Source organism: Salvelinus alpinus, chromosome 5, assembly GCF_045679555.1.
Source record: "Salvelinus alpinus chromosome 5, SLU_Salpinus.1, whole genome shotgun sequence".
In the NCBI taxonomy this organism is placed as follows: Eukaryota; Metazoa; Chordata; class Actinopteri; order Salmoniformes; family Salmonidae; genus Salvelinus; species Salvelinus alpinus.
In genome coordinates, this window is record NC_092090.1 from 49,917,330 (window position 1) to 49,939,649 (window position 22,320).

Genomic DNA, 22,320 nt, shown 5'->3' on the forward strand with positions numbered 1-22,320 from the left:
GATCGCAGATAACATGATTCATCATGGCAAAAGGGAAAAAAAGGGCTCGAACCTCCTACCTATCCCCTGTGGAGTAAGAAATATTAAGGAATACGTACGCAGAATATGAGTATATATTTAAGAAAAAAAGCAATACAGAAGCAGTAGCAAAAGAATGTGAGCTGGCGTGGCAAAATATTGCTGACTGAGTCAAAGAGTATTAATCGAAAAAAATAAAAGTTTTATCTCGAGTGTTCCACTTATTCAACATGTATGTATATAATATATGTGTGTGTGTGTGTTTAATATTTATGCAGGTGCAACCCAACAGGCACAAAGCGTACTTGGCAGCAACTGAAGATGAAATATAAAAATATACTTCAAACAGGTATGGTATAATTTCATTACAAGCAATTGTGATGTTGTTTAGCCTACCCTACCTAATTAAACAGCATGCAGTGGCTACCCTCAACATGTGATATATTTAAGTAGTTCGTGAAATTTTTTCAGCCATCCTAACACTGCCAGTAATTAATATTTGAAAGTAACACCTTGTAACGATCGTCGTCTTCTTCGGATGAGGAATAGGAAGGATCGGACCAAAACGCAGCGTGGTAAGTGTCCATGATTATTTAAAAAAAATAAACAGAACACTGAATGACAAAAAATAACAAAGAGAGTGAACGACACGAAACAGTCCTGTAAGGTGAAAAAAGACAAAACAGGAAACAACTACCCACAAACACAGGTGGGCACAGGCTACCTAAGTATGGTTCTCAGAGACAACGATTGACAGCTGCCTCTGATTGGGAACCATACCAGGCCAAACACATAGAAAAGGACAACATAGAACAAAACATAGAATGCCCACCCCAACTCACGCCCTGACCAAACCAAAATAGAGACATAAAAAGGATCTCTAAGGTCAGGGCGTGACACAACTAAATGCCTTTATACATACAAGTCTCCAAATTTGTGCATGCTGGACATCTTCAAATTTGACCTCCATTACAGCCAATAGAAAAAATGCTGAGGGCCGATAAACACGTGGGGGTCGACCACCACCACCACTCACAGAGGCTGAAGAGATGGCCCTCAGTCAAAACAGTGGGCAACCTATTGCTGAAGGCATCTCTGGAGGAAGCTCATCTGACCCAACCACCCCCCAGGACACAAGGGCCTACATAAGAGGTTAGTTATTCAAATTAATGATATATGTACATTCATCCTTTTGCCAGTGTTACCTCAGTAACGCCCACCCATCCATCTTAACACAACTTGGTACACTAATCTCCTTGAAGCGGTACAATTCTTTGTAATTGACTGCTGTTACTTTTCAGATTCCTAGTTGTCCTTCAGACATAATAATCTATTTTAAGGTGACTCTGAGTTATACAGTGCCTTGCAAAAGTATTCGTCCCCCTTGTTGGTTTTCCTATTTTGTTGCATTACAACCTGTAATTTAAATAGATTTTTATTTGGATTTCATGTAATGGACATACACAAAATATTACAAATTGGTGAATTGAAATGAAAGAAATAACTTGTTTAAAAAAATATAAAAAAATAATAAACTGAAAACTGGTGCACGTATATGTATTCACCCCCTTTGCTATGAAGCCCCTAAATAAGATCTGGTGCAACCAATTACCTTCAAAAGTCACATAATTAGTTAAATAAAGTCCACCTGTGTGCAGTCTAAGTGTCACATGATCACTTTAAGCCCGTACACTCCACAGAGCTGGGCTTTGTGAAATGTCCAGAAAAAAAGCCATTGCTTATTAAAGAAAATAATAATTTGGTGTTCGCCAAAAGGCATGTGGGAGACTCCCTAAACATATGGAAGAAGGTACTCTGGTCAGATGAAACTAAAATTGAGCTTTTAGGCCATCAAGGAAAACGCTATGTCTGGCGCAAACCCAACACCTCTCATCACCCAAAGAAAACCATGCCCACAGTGAAGCATGGTGGTGGCAGCATCATGCTGTGGGGATGTTTTTCATCGGCAGGGACTGGGAAACTGGTCAGAATTGAAGGAATGATGGTGCTAAATACAGGGAAATGCTTGAGGGAAACCTGTTTCAGTCTTCCAGAGATTTGAGACTGGGACGGAAGTTCACCTTCCAGCAGGACAATGATCCTAAGCATTAAGGGGAAACATTTAAATGTCTTGGAATGGCCCAGTCAAAGCACAGACCTCAATCCAATTGAGAATCTGTGGTATGACTTAAAGATTGCTGTACACCAGCGGAGCCCATGCAACTTGAAGGAGCTGGAGCAGTTTTGCCTGAATAATGGGCAAAAATCCCAGTGGCTAGATGTGCCAAGCGTACAGAGACATACCCCAAGAGACTTGCACCTGTAATTGCTGCAAAAGGTGGCTCTATAAAGTATTGACTTGGGGGGGATAGTTATGCACGCTCAAGTTTTTAGTTTTCTTGTCTCATTTCTTGTTTGTTTCACAAAAAATATTTAGCATCTCCAACGTGGTAGGTATGTTGTGTACATCAAATGATACAAACACCCCAAATATCTATTTTAATTCCAGGTTGTAAGGCAACAAAATAGGAAAAATGCCAATGGGGATGAAAACTTTTGCAAGCCACTATATATTTGAAAAATTGTGATGTGGCCTGCACACTGTTGTAAAAACAAAATTCAAATTAGGTGGTGTACTTTTCTGGGCAAAGTTATAATTTAACTGTCTAATCTTCATCTTCTACCAGTTACTGGTGGTGTAATCTGTCTGGTGGAGCCTTCTGCCATAGTTGTAAGTTGTAGTTGTAAGTACTCTTAATACTCCACTGATTTTTCGTAATGGATTAGAGTAGAACAACAAAATTGTAAATTTTCATTACAGGAGGATGATGAAGACACCCTGTCAGCTGCCACAGAGAGGGAAGATACAGAAAGGCCTTTTGAGGTTTACACCTTAAAAATAACATCTAACAGTTGATGATAGTGTTGTACCATAATAAAACTTGCACCTTCTTTTTCTCAAAAAATGCAGTGGATGATACCATTTTGTAGCTCTGAGTCTCTATTTGTATCCAGTTTAAAAACACAATTTCAAATTTTGCTACATAAGACTGATTTGAGCCGGTCAGTCACATATTCTAAATTCATTTTTAAACGGATGGGTTTATTGGTGTTAAAATGCACCAGTTATGCTTTTTTGTACCCGTAGGCTGCTGATGACATGCAGCCTGTCGTTTTTGTGTTTCTACTTTTTCACAATGACAAGTTGTATGTCGGAAGACAATAGAATCCTCATGATGTCACTGCGACAACTGTATATAGACATATTGATAGAAGTAGTATAAACCAGCCTTTTGTCTTGAAATCTTTGGTTGTACACTACCGTACTCACAGCTTAGCACATGGCCTCACATGTGAATCCTTAAATATATTGGTGGAGCTAAGGCTTAAGAGGTCGTGAACAATGATGAATGGGTGTAGACAAAGAAGAGCTCTCCAGTAGGTGTACCAAAGCATTCAATGGCCATTTTCTAAAAAGTTGGGTTACAAGTTTATGAACTTTCAAAGCAGAATTACTTCCCATTTGTTCCTCAACTGCAGTGAATGATATACAATTTCCTAGCTCTGAGTCTCTGCTTTTATCCAATGTAAAAAACATATGAATGTCATCTGTTACTAGCACGTTATTGATTACATGAACCTTGTTTCTTAGGCTGCATATGTTAATGTGGGCTATTTATGGCACTTTTCTGGGATGATTGTTTTCAATACATTACTCGGAAGCTTATCAGAAGTAGACATGCTAATTTGTTTGAACTGGATTGTGCAGGGTGAGCTGCACACAATGGACTTCCTACTAATGCACACCTCTTCAGTGCTAACAGTATAGCTCTGGTTCATCGGCATATGATTATAGCATACAATAGCTGTAGGATCAACAGAGGCATTCAGGGCAGTTAAGGGTACAAAAATGAAGTTACTTACATTGTGTCTGCCAATGCCCCTGGGATAATGTACATTTGCTGCAGCATTATGACAAGTCAGTGACACAATGGTAGGGATTAACTGAACTGGTCTTGATGTCATTGTCCCAACGCAGTCTTTAAATGCGTGGATAGACTCCTGGAACCAAGATGATTTTGATGGACTCCGTCCTTCTGTTCCAGAAGGTGTCAAAGTTATCTATGAAAGTGATTCCAACAGCTACAGTAATCTTTTAGACAGGTGTATAATGCCAGTAGCTTGCTGAATCTTTCACATCCACATCCCAACAACGGTACCGGACCTGAAATAATGGCCGATTTTGTGAATCTTTCAGTGCCTAAATCAGTTCTTTAAAATCAATTTCCAGAAGTTCCGAGCTAGCCCTCCTAATGTTGTATGACCCTACACGGGCTACGACAGCGTCAGTTCCCGGCATCTGTCGTAGAACGGTCAGAAGCAGCCAAGTAATGTCCTGTACTCATGCCCCAGGATAGCACATGGTGCAATGGCTGAGGAGATCCGGCCGTTCTTTCACCTCAAGTGTTTTGCAAACCCCTTGAGGACTTAAAGGAGATGACGCATGATGGACTCGAGCCGTCTGTAGTATCCAGCGAGGATGCGGAATGGGCAGGAGCCTCAGACAGCCTCACGGTCAGATGAGGGTGGGAGCTCTGAGGATCTGAACATGAGGTAGAAGCCACCGGAGAGGGAGACAGAACAGAGGACTAAGGCGCAGGTACCTCTGGATCCAGGCCCGCAAAGCTGTTTCTGGCCTGTGTCTGGTCTGGACTTAACAACTCCAAGGCGGCCCCCGTTGCCAGAGGACGCTGTTTTCGACTTCCACGGTGAGTGACATATCTCCATGGCTGGTTAGTTGGATTGAAAACAGGAACATCCACCAAGTCATCCAGGAGCATCCTTCTAGCTCCATTCTTCAGGGAAGGGGGAGACCCCTTCAGGGAGGGATCCATACAGAGTACCGTCCAGACGATTGTGGAGAGCCGACACGTCGGAGACACTTCCACCAGGCCAGAGCGGCGTCCGGCTACTGGGAGAGAAAGAAAAAGTAGGCGGGTGTGGATTCCCCAGTAGCTTATGTAGGGTCACTATTTGTTTGCTAAGAGTAGCCACTTCGCTCCTGTAGTCCTCTGCAAGGAAACAGTTGCTACATTGAAAATCCGGGCGGTCGACATTGTCCCGGAATAAAGCAAAATAATCACAGCTCCTGCTGTCACGTTCGTCATAACGATGAGACCAAGGCGCAGCGTGATTTGAATACATTATTCTTTAATAAACGAATAAACACTAAACAAACTAACAAAACAACAAAACGAACGTGAAGCTATAAACGACTAGTGCTGTCATGCAACTACACATAGACAACTACCCACAAATACAGGTGGAATAAAGCAACCTAAGTATGGTTCTCAATCAGAGACAACAATAAACAGCTGCCTCTGATTGAGAACCACACCCGGCCAAACAACAAAGAAATACAAAACATAGAAAATGAACATGCCCACCCAAATCACACCCTGACCAAACTAAAATAGAGACATAAAAAGATCTCTGCGGTCAGGGCGTGACACCTGCAGTGTTAAATGTTTGTTGAGGCTCCAGGCTCGCTAGGCTAGCTAAGCCAGCCGGGCCTCCGTGTCTCTCCTCTGTTTCGTCAACAACACACTCAGTGGTGAGAATGGTTTACGCCCCTTTTATTACCTCGTAACATCTATAGAGTAAGACAATGGGCCCATCCTCATTAGTGGGCCCTTACACATCTCATGCACCAGGCTCCAAGCCACACTAACCCACTGAGGATGAGGTAATTAAGGCATGAGCTCTGATCAACCCGTTGATTGAAAGGTGTTCCATGTTTTGATGGAACAGTAATTTTAGCCGTGAGCATTGGAGACAGGAGCTGTCCAAAAACACAATATTTGAAACACAATTTCAAAATAACATGTTTTAAAGGCCAAGTTCAGTATTTTACAACTTGATGTTAGATCGTTCCTCCATAGACTGAGGGGACTCCAGGGTGAGGAACTATCTAACATTACGTTTTTAAAATACGGGACCACTACAAGCTGACTTCCCCAGCACCATAGCATCAGCATCATAGGTGCGCGATGGGACATACCAATCATCTGTGTGTGTGTGTGTGCGTGCGTGCGTGCATGCCTGCGTGAGTAGCATATATGCATGCGTTCGTACTCCGGGAAAATATATTGAAGACTTAAGAAAATAGACTACACTTGCAGTATACTCTATGCAAGATATGACATGCTACAAGATTGTCATAAAGTGTGTGTGTCATCCATTTCATGTCATCAACAGCACAAAATATGCATATAGGCTCTGACTAAGTTCATCTGCAACCTCTTCTATCTCTCACAAACACACACACACACACACACAGCCACTGCTAATTCATGCTTGGAACTTCTATTCTCAACTCACTCTCCGTGACACTTTATATTATACAGCCAGCCGAGAACCAAGAGGTTAGCAATTATTCATCCGCCACCTTCATCACCCTCTTCCCTTCCACCCCTCTATCCCTCCCTCCCTCGTTTACAGACACACGGGGAGGAAAGTGCCATTTCTACCGGCTGAGTTGCTGTATAAGCAGGGAAGTCAGACAGGCTGTACCCCAAATGCCACCCTATTCCCCATATAGTGCACTACTTTTGACCAGAATCATATGGGCCCTAGTCAAAATAGGGAACAGGGTGCCAATTGGGAAATTGACAAAGTGAGAGCTTCGGGTCTATTAAAATAGGAGACGGTTATTTACAATGGGATGACACCAAGCCCAGGGCTGGCTGGTGGGCTGTCCTTGCTTCTCACTCACACACACACACACACACACACACACACACACACACACACACACACACACACACACACACACACACACACACACACACACACACACACACACACACACACACACACACACACACACACACACACACACACACACAGGGTTGGGGGTCGTGCTGAGAGGAACATAATGTTCAGCACCTGTTAGTGTCCCGCAGGGCCGAGATGGCTGCCATTTAATGACACCACTGTGACCTCCGATCATACTTACCCTGTGTGTGTGTGTCTGTGCCTATTGTATGACCTCTGGAGGAGGAAGAGAGGGCTTTAATACAAGGCTTTGTGTGTGTGCATGTTCATGTCCTCTGACTAAGGTCTCTCAGGTACAATGTTGGGACATAAAGCATCACACCACATCACTTATAAGGTCGCTTGCTTGAGGTCAAAATGCATTTTTTTTTAAGGCTGGTCACTCTCACCTTTAGGGTCATCTTGGCCAGCAGCTCCTGAAGGTCCATGATGCCTTGCACCAGGCTCAGGAAATCACTGCATGTCGGACAGGCTCAACAGGAGAAAAGGAAGGACAAAGAAAGACAGGAGTAGGAGAGGGGATAAAATAGTAAAGGACAAGCGAAAAGGAAGGAGGTAGAGAGGAGGAAAAATAAGAGAAAAAGAGAAGAGGTACATTTATACACATTTTACCAAAACATTGTTGCTCAAAATATAACTATATTTTATGACGATAACCAAAGCTAGAGAAAATTGAGTGATTGAACTCATTGGAAGTCTGGTTTTAATCTCCTTGCACTTCCTATCTTGCCACGTGGCTCATTTTTGGGGTGATTGTAGGTAATTACACTTTACACAATGTTGTATGCATGTTTGAAGAACTAAAAATATACTTCTATATTAATATTAAGCAGCTTGTTGTCCTGTATCTAATAGTGCTGTATTGGCTTCTCGGCTGTGGCGCGAGTGCTGGTTCACAAAAGTATCGATGAGTGTAGTGACAGACTATGATTACATGCCTTATTGATCAGCAACAGAGACAGTAGCATCGCCACAAATGCACAACACAAGCCCTGCATCTTAATTTGTTTGGCAATAAACAGGAGGGATTTAGAGAAAGAGAGAGAGAGAGAGAGAGAGAGGGAGGAAGAAAGAGGGAGGGAGGTTATAATGACAGAGATAAGGGAAAGGTGTGTGTGTGTGTGTGTGTGTGTGTGTGTGTGTGTGTGTGTGTGTGTGTGTGTGTGTGTGTGTGTGTGTGTGTGTGTGTGTGTGTGTGTGTGTGTGTGTGTGTGTGTGTGTGCGTGTGCGTGCGTGTACATGCGTGTACATGTGTGTGCGAGTACGTGTGTGTAGGTGAGAGAGAAAGAAAGAGAGACAGAAAGAGGGAATCAGTGAGAGAAAGAGGGAGAGCGAGAGCGAGAACAGAGATGGAGTTCCACTGGCTTATTCAGTGATGAGGGATTAGTAAGAGTAACAGGAGTATAGCTAATGAGACATTTCAGGATGCCATCTCCACTGTCTCTCAGTACCTCTTCACTTTTCATACAAAATGAAGAAGATTACGGGAACAGTTACGACCAAGGAACATGTTGGAATAACCCGTCCTATGTCCTCAACAACAAGCTAATCATACCCTAACCCTAACCCTAGCCTGTAATCATAAAGTACATCAGAGTAAGAGTGCTGATCTAAGATCAGGTCTCCCCTGTCAATACAATTGTATGCCAATTGTATGCCAATTGTATGCCGAATGCAATTGTATTCTACTTACTGCGATTGAGGTTGGGACATTGTGTGATGTAGCCGTTTGGAGCAAAAATGAATTTGACATCCTGAATGGTACCCTGTGGGGAAGATGAGAAAGAAAAGGAAAGAGAAAGAGGGGGGGAGAGAGCGAGAGAGAGAGAGATTTTATTTTATTTTATTTGGATCTCTTTTAGTCCCCATTTGGACTAATCTTCCAAGAGTCCTTCAACATTAAAATACAATTTATAATACAAACACATTTTCACATATAACACACTATTACAAACATACATAATATACTAACATAATGACCCAATAAATACTCAATCTAAAGAATATTGATTCTTCATGTACTATAGTCCCACAACATTTCTTTGTATTATATTTATATCGTTTTAAAATAATGTTAAAATGTATATATTGAAAGGTTTCTGGTTTGCCAAGTTAATTTATTCCATTTCTTTATTGCTCTAATTCAAAATGTTGTTTTGCCTATTTCTCTTTTCTGTCCGGATAACGCATAGATGGTGGACAATCTATTCCTAGTATTTACAGAATGTCTGTCTCTTACCAACTGAATACCGTTGTGAATAGAACTTGGCAGTTTTGAATGATGTATATTATGAAATAAAATAAGCATGTTTTTTTCAATTATCTTGTCGATTGATGACCAACAAAGAACATTGCGCATGACTACAACAGAAGAACCATATCTCCACCTTAAAACAATCCTTACAGCTTTGTTCTGTGCATTCTGCAGCCTCCTAACTTCACTTGATGCATTTCCCCAGACCACAGAACAGTAGTTCACCTGACTCTCAATTAATGCTTGTGTTATTTGCTTAATAATTTTTTCCCTGGTAAATATTTAGCTATCCATCTGATTATGCATGCTGTTTAAATTTTCTTTTTTACATAGATTAGTTATTTGAGACGACCAAGTCTAGCTGCACTCCCAATAGTTTGGTTTCTGCCACTTTTTCAATTTGTACTCCTCCCATACTTAATTGTATCCCATGCTGTTTTGGCCTTTTCCTAGTGGAACAGACCAACATAACTTTGGTTTTCTTGGTGTTTAAAACAAGAGAAAAGAGAGAAGAGAAAAGAGAAAAATATCAACATTGAAGGGCTGATAATGACCAAAAAGCAACTGCATGGGTCTATCTGGTGGTGACAGTGGCTCAGTGCATGAAAGCCATCAGTGGAGTGTCAATCACTCTCATGAGGGTGGTTTGTGTGTGCGTGCTTATTAGTCCTTTTTTAGGTTGGTTCGGTTTCGGTTTGATTATTAAAAAAGTATCAAATTTTCACGTTTAAATGCTGTAACACAGAATAAAACAATTAATAAAAATGCCATGATGATAGTGACTGTCCATTACTGTTTATCACTTATTAACTGTTATTTATTCAGATTTCTTGAATAAAATATTTGTTTTATTTCATTACTTTATTATTTAATTCCAAGTCAGCATCTCATGTCTATAGAGCTGCTGCCTATGCTGTCTGACAAAATCACTATTTTAGTAGTTCTTCAAAGTAAATAAGGAATACTTTTATGACTGCTGAATATCAACTATAAATCATTTAGATCATGTATTTTCAGGCTCTTGAAGCAACTGGTTTCTATCCCTAGCAAATGTGCGTTCTCTCTTCTCTGCTCCCTAGTGTACACAGGCAGTCAGCGGTTGTGCAATGGGTTATGGTCATGTAGTTAATTACCACATTTCCGGCGCTAAACTATGTAGAATATTGGCCTGTTGGAAACTACAACTCCCTACCACATAGCACAGTCCAAGCTTGATCTGATGTATCTCTACAGACACTGCACATTGAGGTCACAGAAGAAGAAATAAAAAATTGAATAATTGAACCAACGTTGGTCAATTATTTGCACGGTGTCCCCCCTACGGGAAGTTTGAGCTAACGTAGACTAATGTGATTAGCATGAGGTTGTAAGTAACAAGAACATTTCCCAGGACATAGACATGTCTGATATGGGCAGAAAGCTTAAATTCTTGTTCATCTAACTGCACTGTCAAATTTACAGTAGCTATTACAGTGAAAGAATACCATGCTATTGTTTGAGGAGAGTGCACAGTTATTATCACGACTTCCGCCGGAGTCAGTCCCTCTTCTTGTTCGAGCGACTTTCGGCGGTCGACGTCACTGGCCTTCTAGCCATCACCTATCCACTTTTCATTTTCCATTTGTTTTGTCTTTGTTTTTTACATACCTGGTTTCAATTCCCCCATTACATGTTCATTATTTAACCCTCTGGTTTCCCCCATGTTTGTGTGCGTGTTCGTTTTATTGTAAGGCTGTATCTGACGGCTGGTATATTGTTGCCGGGTTTTATTATTTACGCCCGTTTATTTCGTGGTTCCGTTATTTTTCCAGCACCTTAGTATTGTGTTTATACTGGTGTTTTCTTGAATTAAATACCTTGTCCAAGCATCTCAGCTCTCCTGCGCCTGACTCCTTTCACCAGTTACCCACAATCTTGACAGTTATGAATATGAAAATGTATCAATAAACCAATTAGGCACATTTGGGCAGACTTGATACAACATTTTGAACAGAAATTAAATGGTTCATTGAATCAGTCTAAAACGTAGAACATACACTGCTGCCATCTAGTGGCCAAAATCAAAATTGTGCCTAACCTGGAATAATACATTGTGACCTTTCTCTTGCATTTCAAAGATGATTTGTATTATCTTTTACCATATCTAATGGGTTACATTCTCCTGCATTAATTTCAGATTTCCACAAACTTCAAAGTGTTTCCTTTCAAATGGTTTCAAGAACATATCCTTGCTTCAGGTCCTGAGCTACAGGCAGTTACATTTGGTTATTTCATTTTAGGCGAAAAATGGAATTAAAGGTCCGATCCTTAAGAGGTTTTAAAAACCAAAAAAGAACCCGCATTTTGGTTAATCGCTCAGAACTAGTTTGTGCATTTGTGCGTGGGGTGCGTGGCGGTTCGTGTATGTGTGTGTCTGTCGCTGTGATTGTCCAACGTGGTCAGAGCAGTTCGTATTATTCTGTATGTAAATCCGAGACACTCCATTTATACTGAACAAAATATAAATGCAACATGCAACAATTTCAATGATTTTACTGGGTTACAGTTCATATAAGGAAATCAGTCAATTTAAATAAATAAATTAGGCCCTGATCTATGGATTTCACATGACTGGGCAGGGGCACAGCCATGGGTTGGCCTGGGAGGGCATAGGCCCACTCACTTGGGAGCCAGGCCCACCCACTGGGGAACCAGGCCCAGTCAAACAGAATGAGTTTTTCCCCACAAAAGTGCTCAATTAACTTCTTAGCGCTAGGGGTCAGATTTTCTTTTTTTTAAATAACGTACCCAACGTAAACGGACATTTTCTCTGGCCCAGATCGTAGAATATGCATATAATTTATAGATTAGGATAGAAAACACTCCAAAGTTTCCAAAACGGTCAAAATATTGTCTGTGAGAAAAACAATACTTATTCTGCAAGTGAAATCCTGAGAAAAAGTAACCCGGAAGTGATATAAAAAAAAATAATAATAATTGTTTCCTGGCCTGTCTAACCTCCATTTAAAGGGGTATCAACCAGATTCTTTTTCCAATGGCTTCCTCAGGCTGTGACCAGGCTTTAGACATAGTTTCAGGCTTTTATTTTGAAAAATGAGCGAGATTTCAAAAGAGGTCAGGTGTCCTCTGAATATTTCATGCGCGCGCGGGAGGAGCTCACCATTTTCCTTTTCTCTCTTAATGAATAGGTTATGCTCCGGTTGAAATATTATCGATTATGTTTGTTAAAGACAACCTGAGGTTTGATTATAAAAAACATTTTAAATGTTTCTACGACCATTTCGGATACTTTTGGGGATTTGTCGAACGGAACACGGCTTTGTTTTTTCATCACGCAACCCAAATGGCGTTTTTTTGTAAAAGTAATATTTATCGAACAAAAATAACATTTGTTGTGTAACTGGGAGTCTCGTGAGTGGGAACACCCAAAGATTATCAAAGGTAAGCGATTAATTTGATTGCTTTTCTTACTTTCGTGACCAAGCTAGCCAAGCTAATATAAGGATAAGCTGTTATAGCATTGAAAGCTACACTCACAAAAGCTTGGATTTCTTTCGCTGTAAAATATATTTTCAAAATCTGACACGATAGGTGGATTAACAACAAGCTAAACTGTGTTTTGGTATAATTCACCTGTGATTGCATGATTAGAAATATATTTAGTAATTTTTTTTATCTGATACGTTTGGAAATTTTAATCTTCCTTTCAGGACCGGAACGAGGCTGTAGTTTTTCTCATCATAACGCGCAACCCAAATGGCGTTTTCTTGTGATAAAAGTAATATTTATCGAACAAAAGAAGATTTGTTGTGTAACTGGGAGTCTCGTGAGTGGAAACGTCCGAAGATTATCTAAGGTAAGCGATTAATTTTATTGCTTTTCACACTTTCGTGACCATGCTAATTTGTGGCTAGCTGATGTAGCTTTGAAAGCTAAACTCACAAAAGCTTGGATTTCTTTCGCTGTAAAATATATTTTCTAAATCTGACACCATAGGTGGATTAACAACAAGCTAAGCTGTGTTTTGGTATATTTCACTTGTGATTGCATGATTATAAATATTTTTAGGAATATTTTTGAATTTGGTGCCCTGCAATTCAGCGGTTGTTTAGGAAAGTGAACCCGTATTCGGTATCCGTAGCGCAGAAAAGTTAAAGACAGAAATACTCCTCAATTTCATCAGCTGTCCGGGTGGCTGGTCTCAGACAATCCCTTAGGTGAAGAGGCCGGATGTGGAGGTCCTGGGCTGACGTGGTTACATGTGGTCTGCGGTTGTGAAGCCGGTTGGATGTACTGCCAAATTCTCTACAACGACGTTGGAGGTGGCTTATGGTAGAGAAATTAACATTCAAATATTTTGCAACAGCTCTGGTGGACCTTCCTGCAGTCAGCATGCCAATTGTATGCTCCCTCAATACTTCTGTGGCATTGTGTTGTGTGACAAAACTGCTCATTTTAGAGTGGCCCTTTATTGTCCCCAGCACAAGGTGCACCTTTTTAATGATCATGCAATTTAATCAGCTTCTTAAAATGCCACACCTGTCAGGTGGATGAATTATATTGGCAAAAGATAAATGCTCACTAATAGGGATGTGAGCAAATTTGTGCACAAAATCTAAGAGAAATTAGGTTTTTGTGTGTCTGGAAAATGTCTGGGCTCATTTATTTCAGCTCATGAAACATGGGACCAACACATTACATGTTGCGTTCATATTTTTGTTCAGTATAGTATGATACATGAATGTTATGTTCCGTATGGTATGTATTAATTTGTGGATGTCCATCATCCTTAATAGTATGACATTTTACAATTTAGAATTCGTATGATATGTTACGAATTGCAATTCGTGCAATATGTTACAAATTCCAATTCGTACATTAAGTTACGAATTCCAATTTGTTGTGGCTAAGGTTAGCTAGGTGGGTAGGTGGCTAACGCTAACGTCAGCTAGCTCTATGGGTTAGGGGTTAAGATTAGGGTTAAAGTTAAGAGTTAGGGGAAGGGGAAGGCTTTAAGTAGTTGCAAAGTATCTTAAAAATCCTAACAAAGTAGTTGCAAAGTTGTTAATTAGCTTAAATGCTGAAGTTGTCCATGATGAGATTCAAGCTCGCAACATTTGGGTTGCTAGACATTTGCGTTATGCATTCACCCATCCACTCCGACCTACCACCCTCCCATTGTTTTTGGCTTAACCCTTGTGTGATGTTCATATTTTTTCTTATTCACACAATTTCGCGGGTCTGATGGACCCACAACATTATTGAGTTTTTAAAACAATACAGCCATAACAATTTACGTAAAGTACGTAATACTAGATGTTGACATATCAATTGCAAGCAATATAGAAAGCATACATGGTTAATACAGTATTTGACATTTACCTCTGCTAGATCACATTTATCAATAAAAGCGCTATTTTTATTTTTTTTATAAAATGTGATTTTTGTAAACAAAAATATATTATAATCAAGAAATGGTTGGAATAAATCATGTTTATCTTGAACAAATATTAATGAAACAAGGTTTTCATCACTATTCATGTTTATTGCTTTGAACTGAACAAATTGTAAGGCCAAATTTTACATACAGTTTTTCATGGAAATGATAAATGAGCCCCATTGAACAGCAATTAAGTCCAGTCTACACACCACTTGAGGGACAGAGTTTTACAATGTGTGTGTTGCAGATGTATTTATTGCACTTGATTCATGTGTACTGTGTCTTTCTGTCCTTCTTGGGTCCACACACATCGCAACACTTCTTCTTGTTGCTACCGGCTAAAATCTAGAAAGATGAAAACACTTAGTAAAGGAATTTTACTAACATCTCACTCACTCATTCACTCACTCACTCACTCACTCACATATAGGCCAAGGTGGGAGAGTCAGACACACACACAAGCAAAAACATCACTCACACTTATTTCCGGTATTGGAGTTGTTGGCTCTGTGGGTCGGCCAGATGGGGCACCAGCATCATCCTCCTGAATCCTCCTCACAATGGCTGCAGAAGCCCTATGTTGCCTCCTCTGGATTTGAGGTCTTACCAATGCCTTGCCCAGCTCCTCGAGAAAGCGCCGTCTCCTCTGGAGCTTCCCTCTGTTCCAAGCGTAGGGTTCTACTTTTGGAGCTGTAGCCAGTCACCACTCCTCCTTTTGTTGCATTGTAATCCATTATGATTTCTGGTTTTTGACATTCCAGTCCACAGATTCTCCCATCTCTATGCAGCGTACTCATGAGTACCACATTTTTGCTTTTCTTTGGCACGTAGAACACTAGGGATTTGTCGGCCGTGAACACAAACTCAGAGGAATTGATAGGCCTGTTCCGTGTATTAAACAGCTAAGATGGGAGCTCTGGCTTGTACTGTTCCTACCATCGTCAGCTTCCTCTTGAGGAGCTCCTGTCCCAGCTTGTGCGAAGTAAAAAAGTTATTGCATGTGATGTTGTGGTCACGGAGTACCTGTGTCACGTCCAGGACAACCCACATCCCTTGGTTCTTCTCAGGGGCTCCTCCATCTGGCATCCCCGTATACACTTGCAAGTTCCAAGCACATGATGAAGCAACATCACAGGCAGCCCAGATCTTGATTCCATATTTTGTCCCACACTGACCGGATTGCAGCTAGCTTGTCTCTCTGCCGCCGAGCTGGTCTGGTGTCTCAGTTATCGAAGCGGATAATCCTGGAAATAATGTGGAAGTTTTCCAGAGACATTGTTGCACTGAAAAGTTCCCTGCCAGTTTCTGCATCCCAAAGGGATTCTGTGGATTCCCCATTGGATAGGAAAACAGCAGCAATGATAAGAACCCCAAAGTATGCATGTAAATTAGTTTGGTCCATCTCCTTCCATCTCCCTCCAATGTCATAACTGTCCTGTGAGGATCCGAATGTGTCAGATCAGTTTGACAATGGATGACAGTAGTCAGACCCTCTCTCACCGACAGAGGGGATTAGGGAGCTGCTGGGGGATTGACAGTTCACACCCTGTTGTAAATTCTGCCTCTCCAAAATCCACAAAGGAATGTGCTTTGTTTCCAGACACTTTCCCCGCCAAAATTTAAACACGTTCAAAGGTGAATACTGGAACAATATTTCTAACATAAGAACATGGGGATGGTCAGAGGTGACCTAAAGAATAATAATGTAATATGGGATGTTATTTTGTGATGTCATTTAAAATGTTATAAAGGAAAAACTGTAACTTGAAAAGTATATGCACTACATGTACGAAGTCTCAATCCTCTACATTGTATGTGAAATATGATTAAAGTATTTATGTTAAGATAGGGGTGTGATTTTAGGACCAATAACAGGATTTGCCTCCTATAAACTTTGCACAGTAAGTAGCCACGCCCCGAGTGAGGTCAGAGAGCGTGTCAGCCTGAAGCAATTGTCCCTTCCGACCAGAGTGCATAAAAGGATTGGTAAAGAAATTAACATTTAGACCAGAAAAGCGTGAAATGGGAGCTACACGTTTGAAATGGTTGGAACTTTGAACCTCAACACGAGGTGAAGAAAATAAACTCACCTCCCAGACCAGAACATCGTCAGGGTGCAGCTGCATGTGTAAAGTGGTTTGAATCCTGAATACCAACACGAGATGGAGGCGTGAAGCTCACCTCCCAGACAATCACTGTTACGGCTGATTTGCTGTCCTATGTCAAATATCTAGAAAAGTGAACTTAAATGTGACCATTCTACTACTCTTCAACCCAACTTAGGCTAGCCTATCTTCCAAGGAGCATCTTCCAGAGTGAACAACAGTAGAAGATGGGAAGGGGGGGGACTCCTTTTGGACAATCAGAGCCTTACAAGCGTGCCACTGTAAGGCCCACACCCTTCCTAAGAAGGCTTGGTTCTGACAGAGATAAACAGCGAACGTTAGGCATTCACACGTAAATACATTCAGGATTTTGTACTCCAAATGGGCAGTGGTTTGTGTGCAAAGTATATGATTACTGTGAGAATAGTTTCTAAAATGTATCAACGATAAGTGTCTCTTTCTCTCTTTCTCTCTCTCCTTGTCGTTGTGTAAAAAGCCAACATATTGTCAGTCCACGAGGGACCTTTACCTAATTTATTAAGTGTGTATGTCTATTCTGTGATATCATTTACTTGGCTAGTGAATAAATAATTAATCCAATGTGTGTAGTACTGAATCATAAGTAAGGCTGGGGTTTTTGCAGATGCAAGAGGTTGCGACTGTTCAGAATGATGATATGATTAGGACATTGTCTGTTTTATGGATGTGATAGGTAAAGACCTTCAGAGTTTAATTCAGGTGATGGTCACTCTTTAAACAGCTGCTCTCATGGTGCCCCAAATTCCTAATCAGGTAATTGTTACATGATTAATTTAATCAAGTAACAATTAAACATAGTCAGCTGATTCGATAAATAACGGTCATCAGATTAATGAAAGTAAAGTCACGAACAGCAAAAACACACCTTCCCTCCAAATTAGTGCAGTCCAGAATGATTTTCTGGATGGTGTCTGGGATGAACAGTTCAAAAGAAGACTTTATGTCTTGCACATGAGTAACCGCCATTCCCGTCGGCCCTGGTTGCATCCTTATCACATTGGCAGCCATGCGGGGTGGCTCATTCCTTGGGCAAGAAGACCATTCAATTTCACAATTGTTTGACATCCATATTTCTCCTCCTGTAGGCTGCTGATGAGCTCGTTGCTGACGGGTTGGTTATGGGGCTGGCTGAGGGTCAATCTCATACTCTTCTTCCATTCTTCCAACTCACTGTCAGACTCTGAATTGACAGAGAAATTATCCTCATATTCAGAAAATTCTTCATCTTCCAAAGATGAAGATCCTTTTTCCACACCAGCTTCCCTCTCTGCAAAAATTATTTCTAATTTGAGCAGAGATTATTTTTGCCATACTGATTGATTGTGGTTAGGAACCACAAATGCAAAGCTAATTGTTTGTGGTGTCACTCTCCCAATTTGCACCTGGCTGGGGTAGTGTTTGGGCAAATACTGAATTTTTTACAATGTATCTAAATAATGTATTGCAATAACATTGTGCAGGTTCCCGCAAGACATTGTGTAGTTTCACACTCTACAAAGGGTAAAGAGTGCGAGAAAAGCAAGAGACAGGCAGGGAGACAGACATATTCTTGGTGCTATGTTGAAGACATCTACACACACTCTTTCCCACACTTTTATTACCCTCGGGTCCAGTGGGCCCAAACACCACATATGTAATATAAATGTGTAGGGGGGTGCACAGTGTGCACTCAATGAAAATGTGTTATTTTACATGTTCTTCACAGAAAAAGAGCCATGGCCAATGAGTTTCAGGTTGATACAATTATTAATTGTATCAGTTTTATTTTAGTAAACATTGAAAATGGTCCCACAGACCCGAACACCACACAAGGGTTAGGTACCCATCAATTGTAACACCTTGATCTGTTTCACCTGTCTTTGTTCTTGTCTCCACCTCCCTCCAGGTGTCGCCCATCTTCCCCATTATCCCCAGTGTATTTATACCTGTGTTCTCTGTTTGTCTAATGCCAGTTAATTTTGTTTTGTCAAGCATACCAGCGTTTTTCCCGGGCACTTGACTTTCGCTAGTTCCTGTTTTCTAGTTTGGTAGGCTTGACGAAACAAAATGAACTGGCAACAGACAAACAGAGAACACAGGTATAAATATAATGGGGAAGATTGGTGACACCTGGAGGGCGGTGGAGACAAGCACAAGGACAGGAGAAACAGATCAGGGTGTGACATCTATCTTATGTAACCATAACAAACGTAACATATCATACTAATTTGAGTGTCTCAGATGTATGCTTACTATGTTATGTCTAGTCATGAGACCATTCTGGATGGTCAGACTAACCCAAAGCATCATGCCATTGAAAACAAGGGGAAAATACCCAGCATATTGGAACAATTAAAGTCTATTCATAGTGACAGAGAAGAGGACAGTCTATTTTCATATTGAGTCTGGAAGGCATTTTGTCAAGCCCATAAAAACCCATTTAAATTCTATATCTCAAGATACAATTTTTCTGTATCTTTTTGTGTCTCACTGTATTTGTGATATTCATTTACAATGCATTCATTAAGCCTGTATGAGAGCAACACCTGTGTCACTTTAGAGAAAGATCCCTGCGAGAGGAGAGATGAACAACAGAGTAGATCATGCACGCACGCACGTACACGCACGCACGCACGCACACACACACACACACACACACACACACACACTCTCTACCGGCCATGCTCAACTCTGGCTTTGTTGCAGGCACATACACACAAATACACATGCCACAGTGCATAATCAGCCGACATCAGTGAAGAGTGTCATGGAAGTGAAAGTGTTTGGCCAGTGATGTGGCTGTCTGTCTCTTGGGAGTTTATGGGAGTCCTGACCATACATTGCCTCTATTGATCAGCAAGTAATACTGCCTGTAGCAAGGGAGGGAGGGGAAAGGGGAGGATGTGTGTGTGTGTGTCTGTGTGCATGCGTGCGTGCATGTTTGTGTGCGTGTGTGTTCGTGCATATATGAGTGTCCAAATTGCTGAAATTCTACCCTTGACCACTGGGGGTATAATGGAATAAGGCCCTCTCCCTTCCTTGTTTCGGCAAATCTGTCTGTAATGCTGGTCTGACCAATCATACTCCATGCTCCAAGATTGTTTCGATCACGCGGACTATAATTGATTCCAGGGCCCCTCTGTGAATAACATGAATGAATACACCAACTCAGTTACTGGTTCAATAAAAAAGAATGCATAGATGATCTGATACCGATGGTGTCTTCCAAAACTTACCCGAATCAACAACCATGGATTAATGGCAGCCTTGTCGGGGTCGGGAAAGTGAAGGAGAGAGTTGCTGCTTATAAACAAGGCAAGGTGACAGGGGCCAATTATATGATTAAACAGTACAAATACAACCGACGCAGATCGATCAAGAGGGTGACACACAAGTATAGGGACAAAGTGGGCGAGCAATTCAGCGGATTCGGAAACGAGGTGTACGTGGCAGGGGCGTCTAACAATCATGGATTACATAAAGAAAACCAGTCACATCACGGACAGCAACGCCGCATTACCTGATGAGTTAAACACCTTTTTATCACGCTTCGAGCATAACATTTCTGAGCTGTGGAGGAGAGCACCGGACGACAACGAAGGCTACCTGCTTACGGTTTCCACGGAGGATGTATGCGAGTCATTCAAGCATGTTAACCATCGCAAGGCTGCCGGCCCAGACGTCATCCCTAGCCGCACCCTCAGAGCATGTGCAGACCAGCTCGCTGTTGTACTACACACTGCCCTCACCCACCTGAACAAAAGGAATGCATATGTGTGGATGCTGTTCATTGACTACAGTTCGGTCTTCAATACCATAGTGCCCTCTAAGCTCACCACAAAGCTCATGGCCCTGCGACTGAGTCCTTGACTTCCTGACGGACCAGAGAGAAAGGAGAGAATGGCAGAGGAAAAAAACGACACGAGGGGGCAGAAGAACAACTGTAGAAGCGTCACAGCTCCCCAGGCTACCTGAGGCTACAGCCCCCCCTTACACAACAACAACAACAATAATAACAGCCTCACTTCTTCTCCCAGATACACATTTGGAATGTTTTTATAAGTATTTACTGCAGGGACAGAATGGGACCAGACATCGGTCTGGGCACTTCTTAACACAACGTCCATTTCTTTATTTCTTGAGGCCCCCATTATTAGTCAAATAATGATAATTCTGCGCTCAAACCACAATTTAGACAGTCCCAATGGGCTAAAGATCAACCAATCTGGCATTTCCCCGAACTGCCCTACGGCCATGGTTTAGATACAGTAGCTTATCTTATAGAGAACCTCTGCATGCTATTCCAAGGGAACATTATTGTAACACTCTCTACACTGTAAATGCTGACAAGTGTCCTAACCTAAATATATTTTGTACACTGTACGCGGCCGGCTGCAACAGTCAGGTATCGAACCAGCATCTGTAGTAACGCAGCTTGCACTGCGATGCAGTGCCTTAGACCGCTGTGCCAGTCGGGATGCCTGTTATTTACTTTGTTAATGTAAAGCCAACTTATTTGATTTTAGAAACAGCTGTGTGTAATGGATTAGGAATGCATAATATGGCCTTAATGCTTTAAAAAAAAAAGCTATAGCACGAGCTGTGAATAAGTGGTTGTAATAAATATATAGGTATGAATTTCCAGCACATTTCCTGCACCAAATCAATCTCTGAACACAGCAAAACAAATCCCCTCCTCCCTCCTCCCTCCTCCCTCCTCCACAGTCACACCTTGAACGTTTCTAGGTTTCTGGGCCATCTGTCTCTGCTCTTTTTTTCCCATCAACTTTAACTTAAACGCTGCTGCACCTTAGACTGGAGCTAGACAGCTACTGCTTCAACCTTGGTTGCAGTCAGACTGCCTGAAGCCAAGATGACAGAGAGAATTCTTTAAATAGTGAGTTTTTTCATCCTCAGAGAAAGAGAAGGGGAGTTCTTTATGCTTTGATTGGGCCCAGTAGTCACCATATGGGTAGAGAGAGAATACAACAAGGAATGGGTACTACAGATGCTGTGGAGAATAGAAGATGATACTGGCTGTGTCCAAAATGGACGCAGGCACTGACAGACTGTGGGTGGCCTGGGAGGCATGGGATCATCTATTCAGGCTCTACGCTGTATTGTTGATCTATACATGAGATGAAATAAAAATAGAAAAGAGGCCATCGACTGCTCAGCGGGCGGGTGTAAGATGGCAGAATATTGGTCGGTTGATCTCTCTCCACCTCTCCCTATTTTCTCTCTCTCTGTCCGCACACCCCTTTCCTCTTTCTCCCTACCCCTCTCTCAATAATAAGGCTATGTTGAGGTTGCGTTATATAGAGTCTTACCATAGCAAAGTGTTGTTATTGATGGTGATAAATAGAGCCCCACAGTGGAGGTATTATAATACCCATAAAACTTACTGGTCAAAGAGGGAAACGGTTCCAATAATGTTTCCACCATTCATTTTTCCCCATATGGGATTTTAGAAACACTTAAAATAAGGGCTATGTTTCGTGTAGGCTTACCCTGGCGTGAAGTTTTAATAACCATGTAAATCTCTCACGAACAAAGTGATTTCTATCAATATATTTGGCTCTATTTACTCTCAGATTCTAAAATGCTAAATGTAAATGCGCTATTTATTCTTAAACCTGTTGAGGATG

The 22,320-nt window shown here is 41.3% G+C and overlaps 1 protein-coding gene across 1 annotated transcript in view; it reads right to left on the reverse strand.

The window, feature by feature from the left end:
- The window catches only part of LOC139576292 (protein kinase C-binding protein NELL1-like), a 528,592-nt gene that overhangs the window by 396,375 nt on the left and 109,897 nt on the right, over positions 1-22,320 (reverse strand). The window contains exons 6-7 of the mRNA XM_071402224.1: positions 8,549-8,621; positions 7,245-7,327 (exon numbers count right to left, since the gene is read on the reverse strand). Of these exons, the coding sequence (XP_071258325.1) occupies positions 7,245-7,327; positions 8,549-8,621 (156 nt within the window). The remainder of the gene's footprint in view (positions 1-7,244; positions 7,328-8,548; positions 8,622-22,320) is intronic.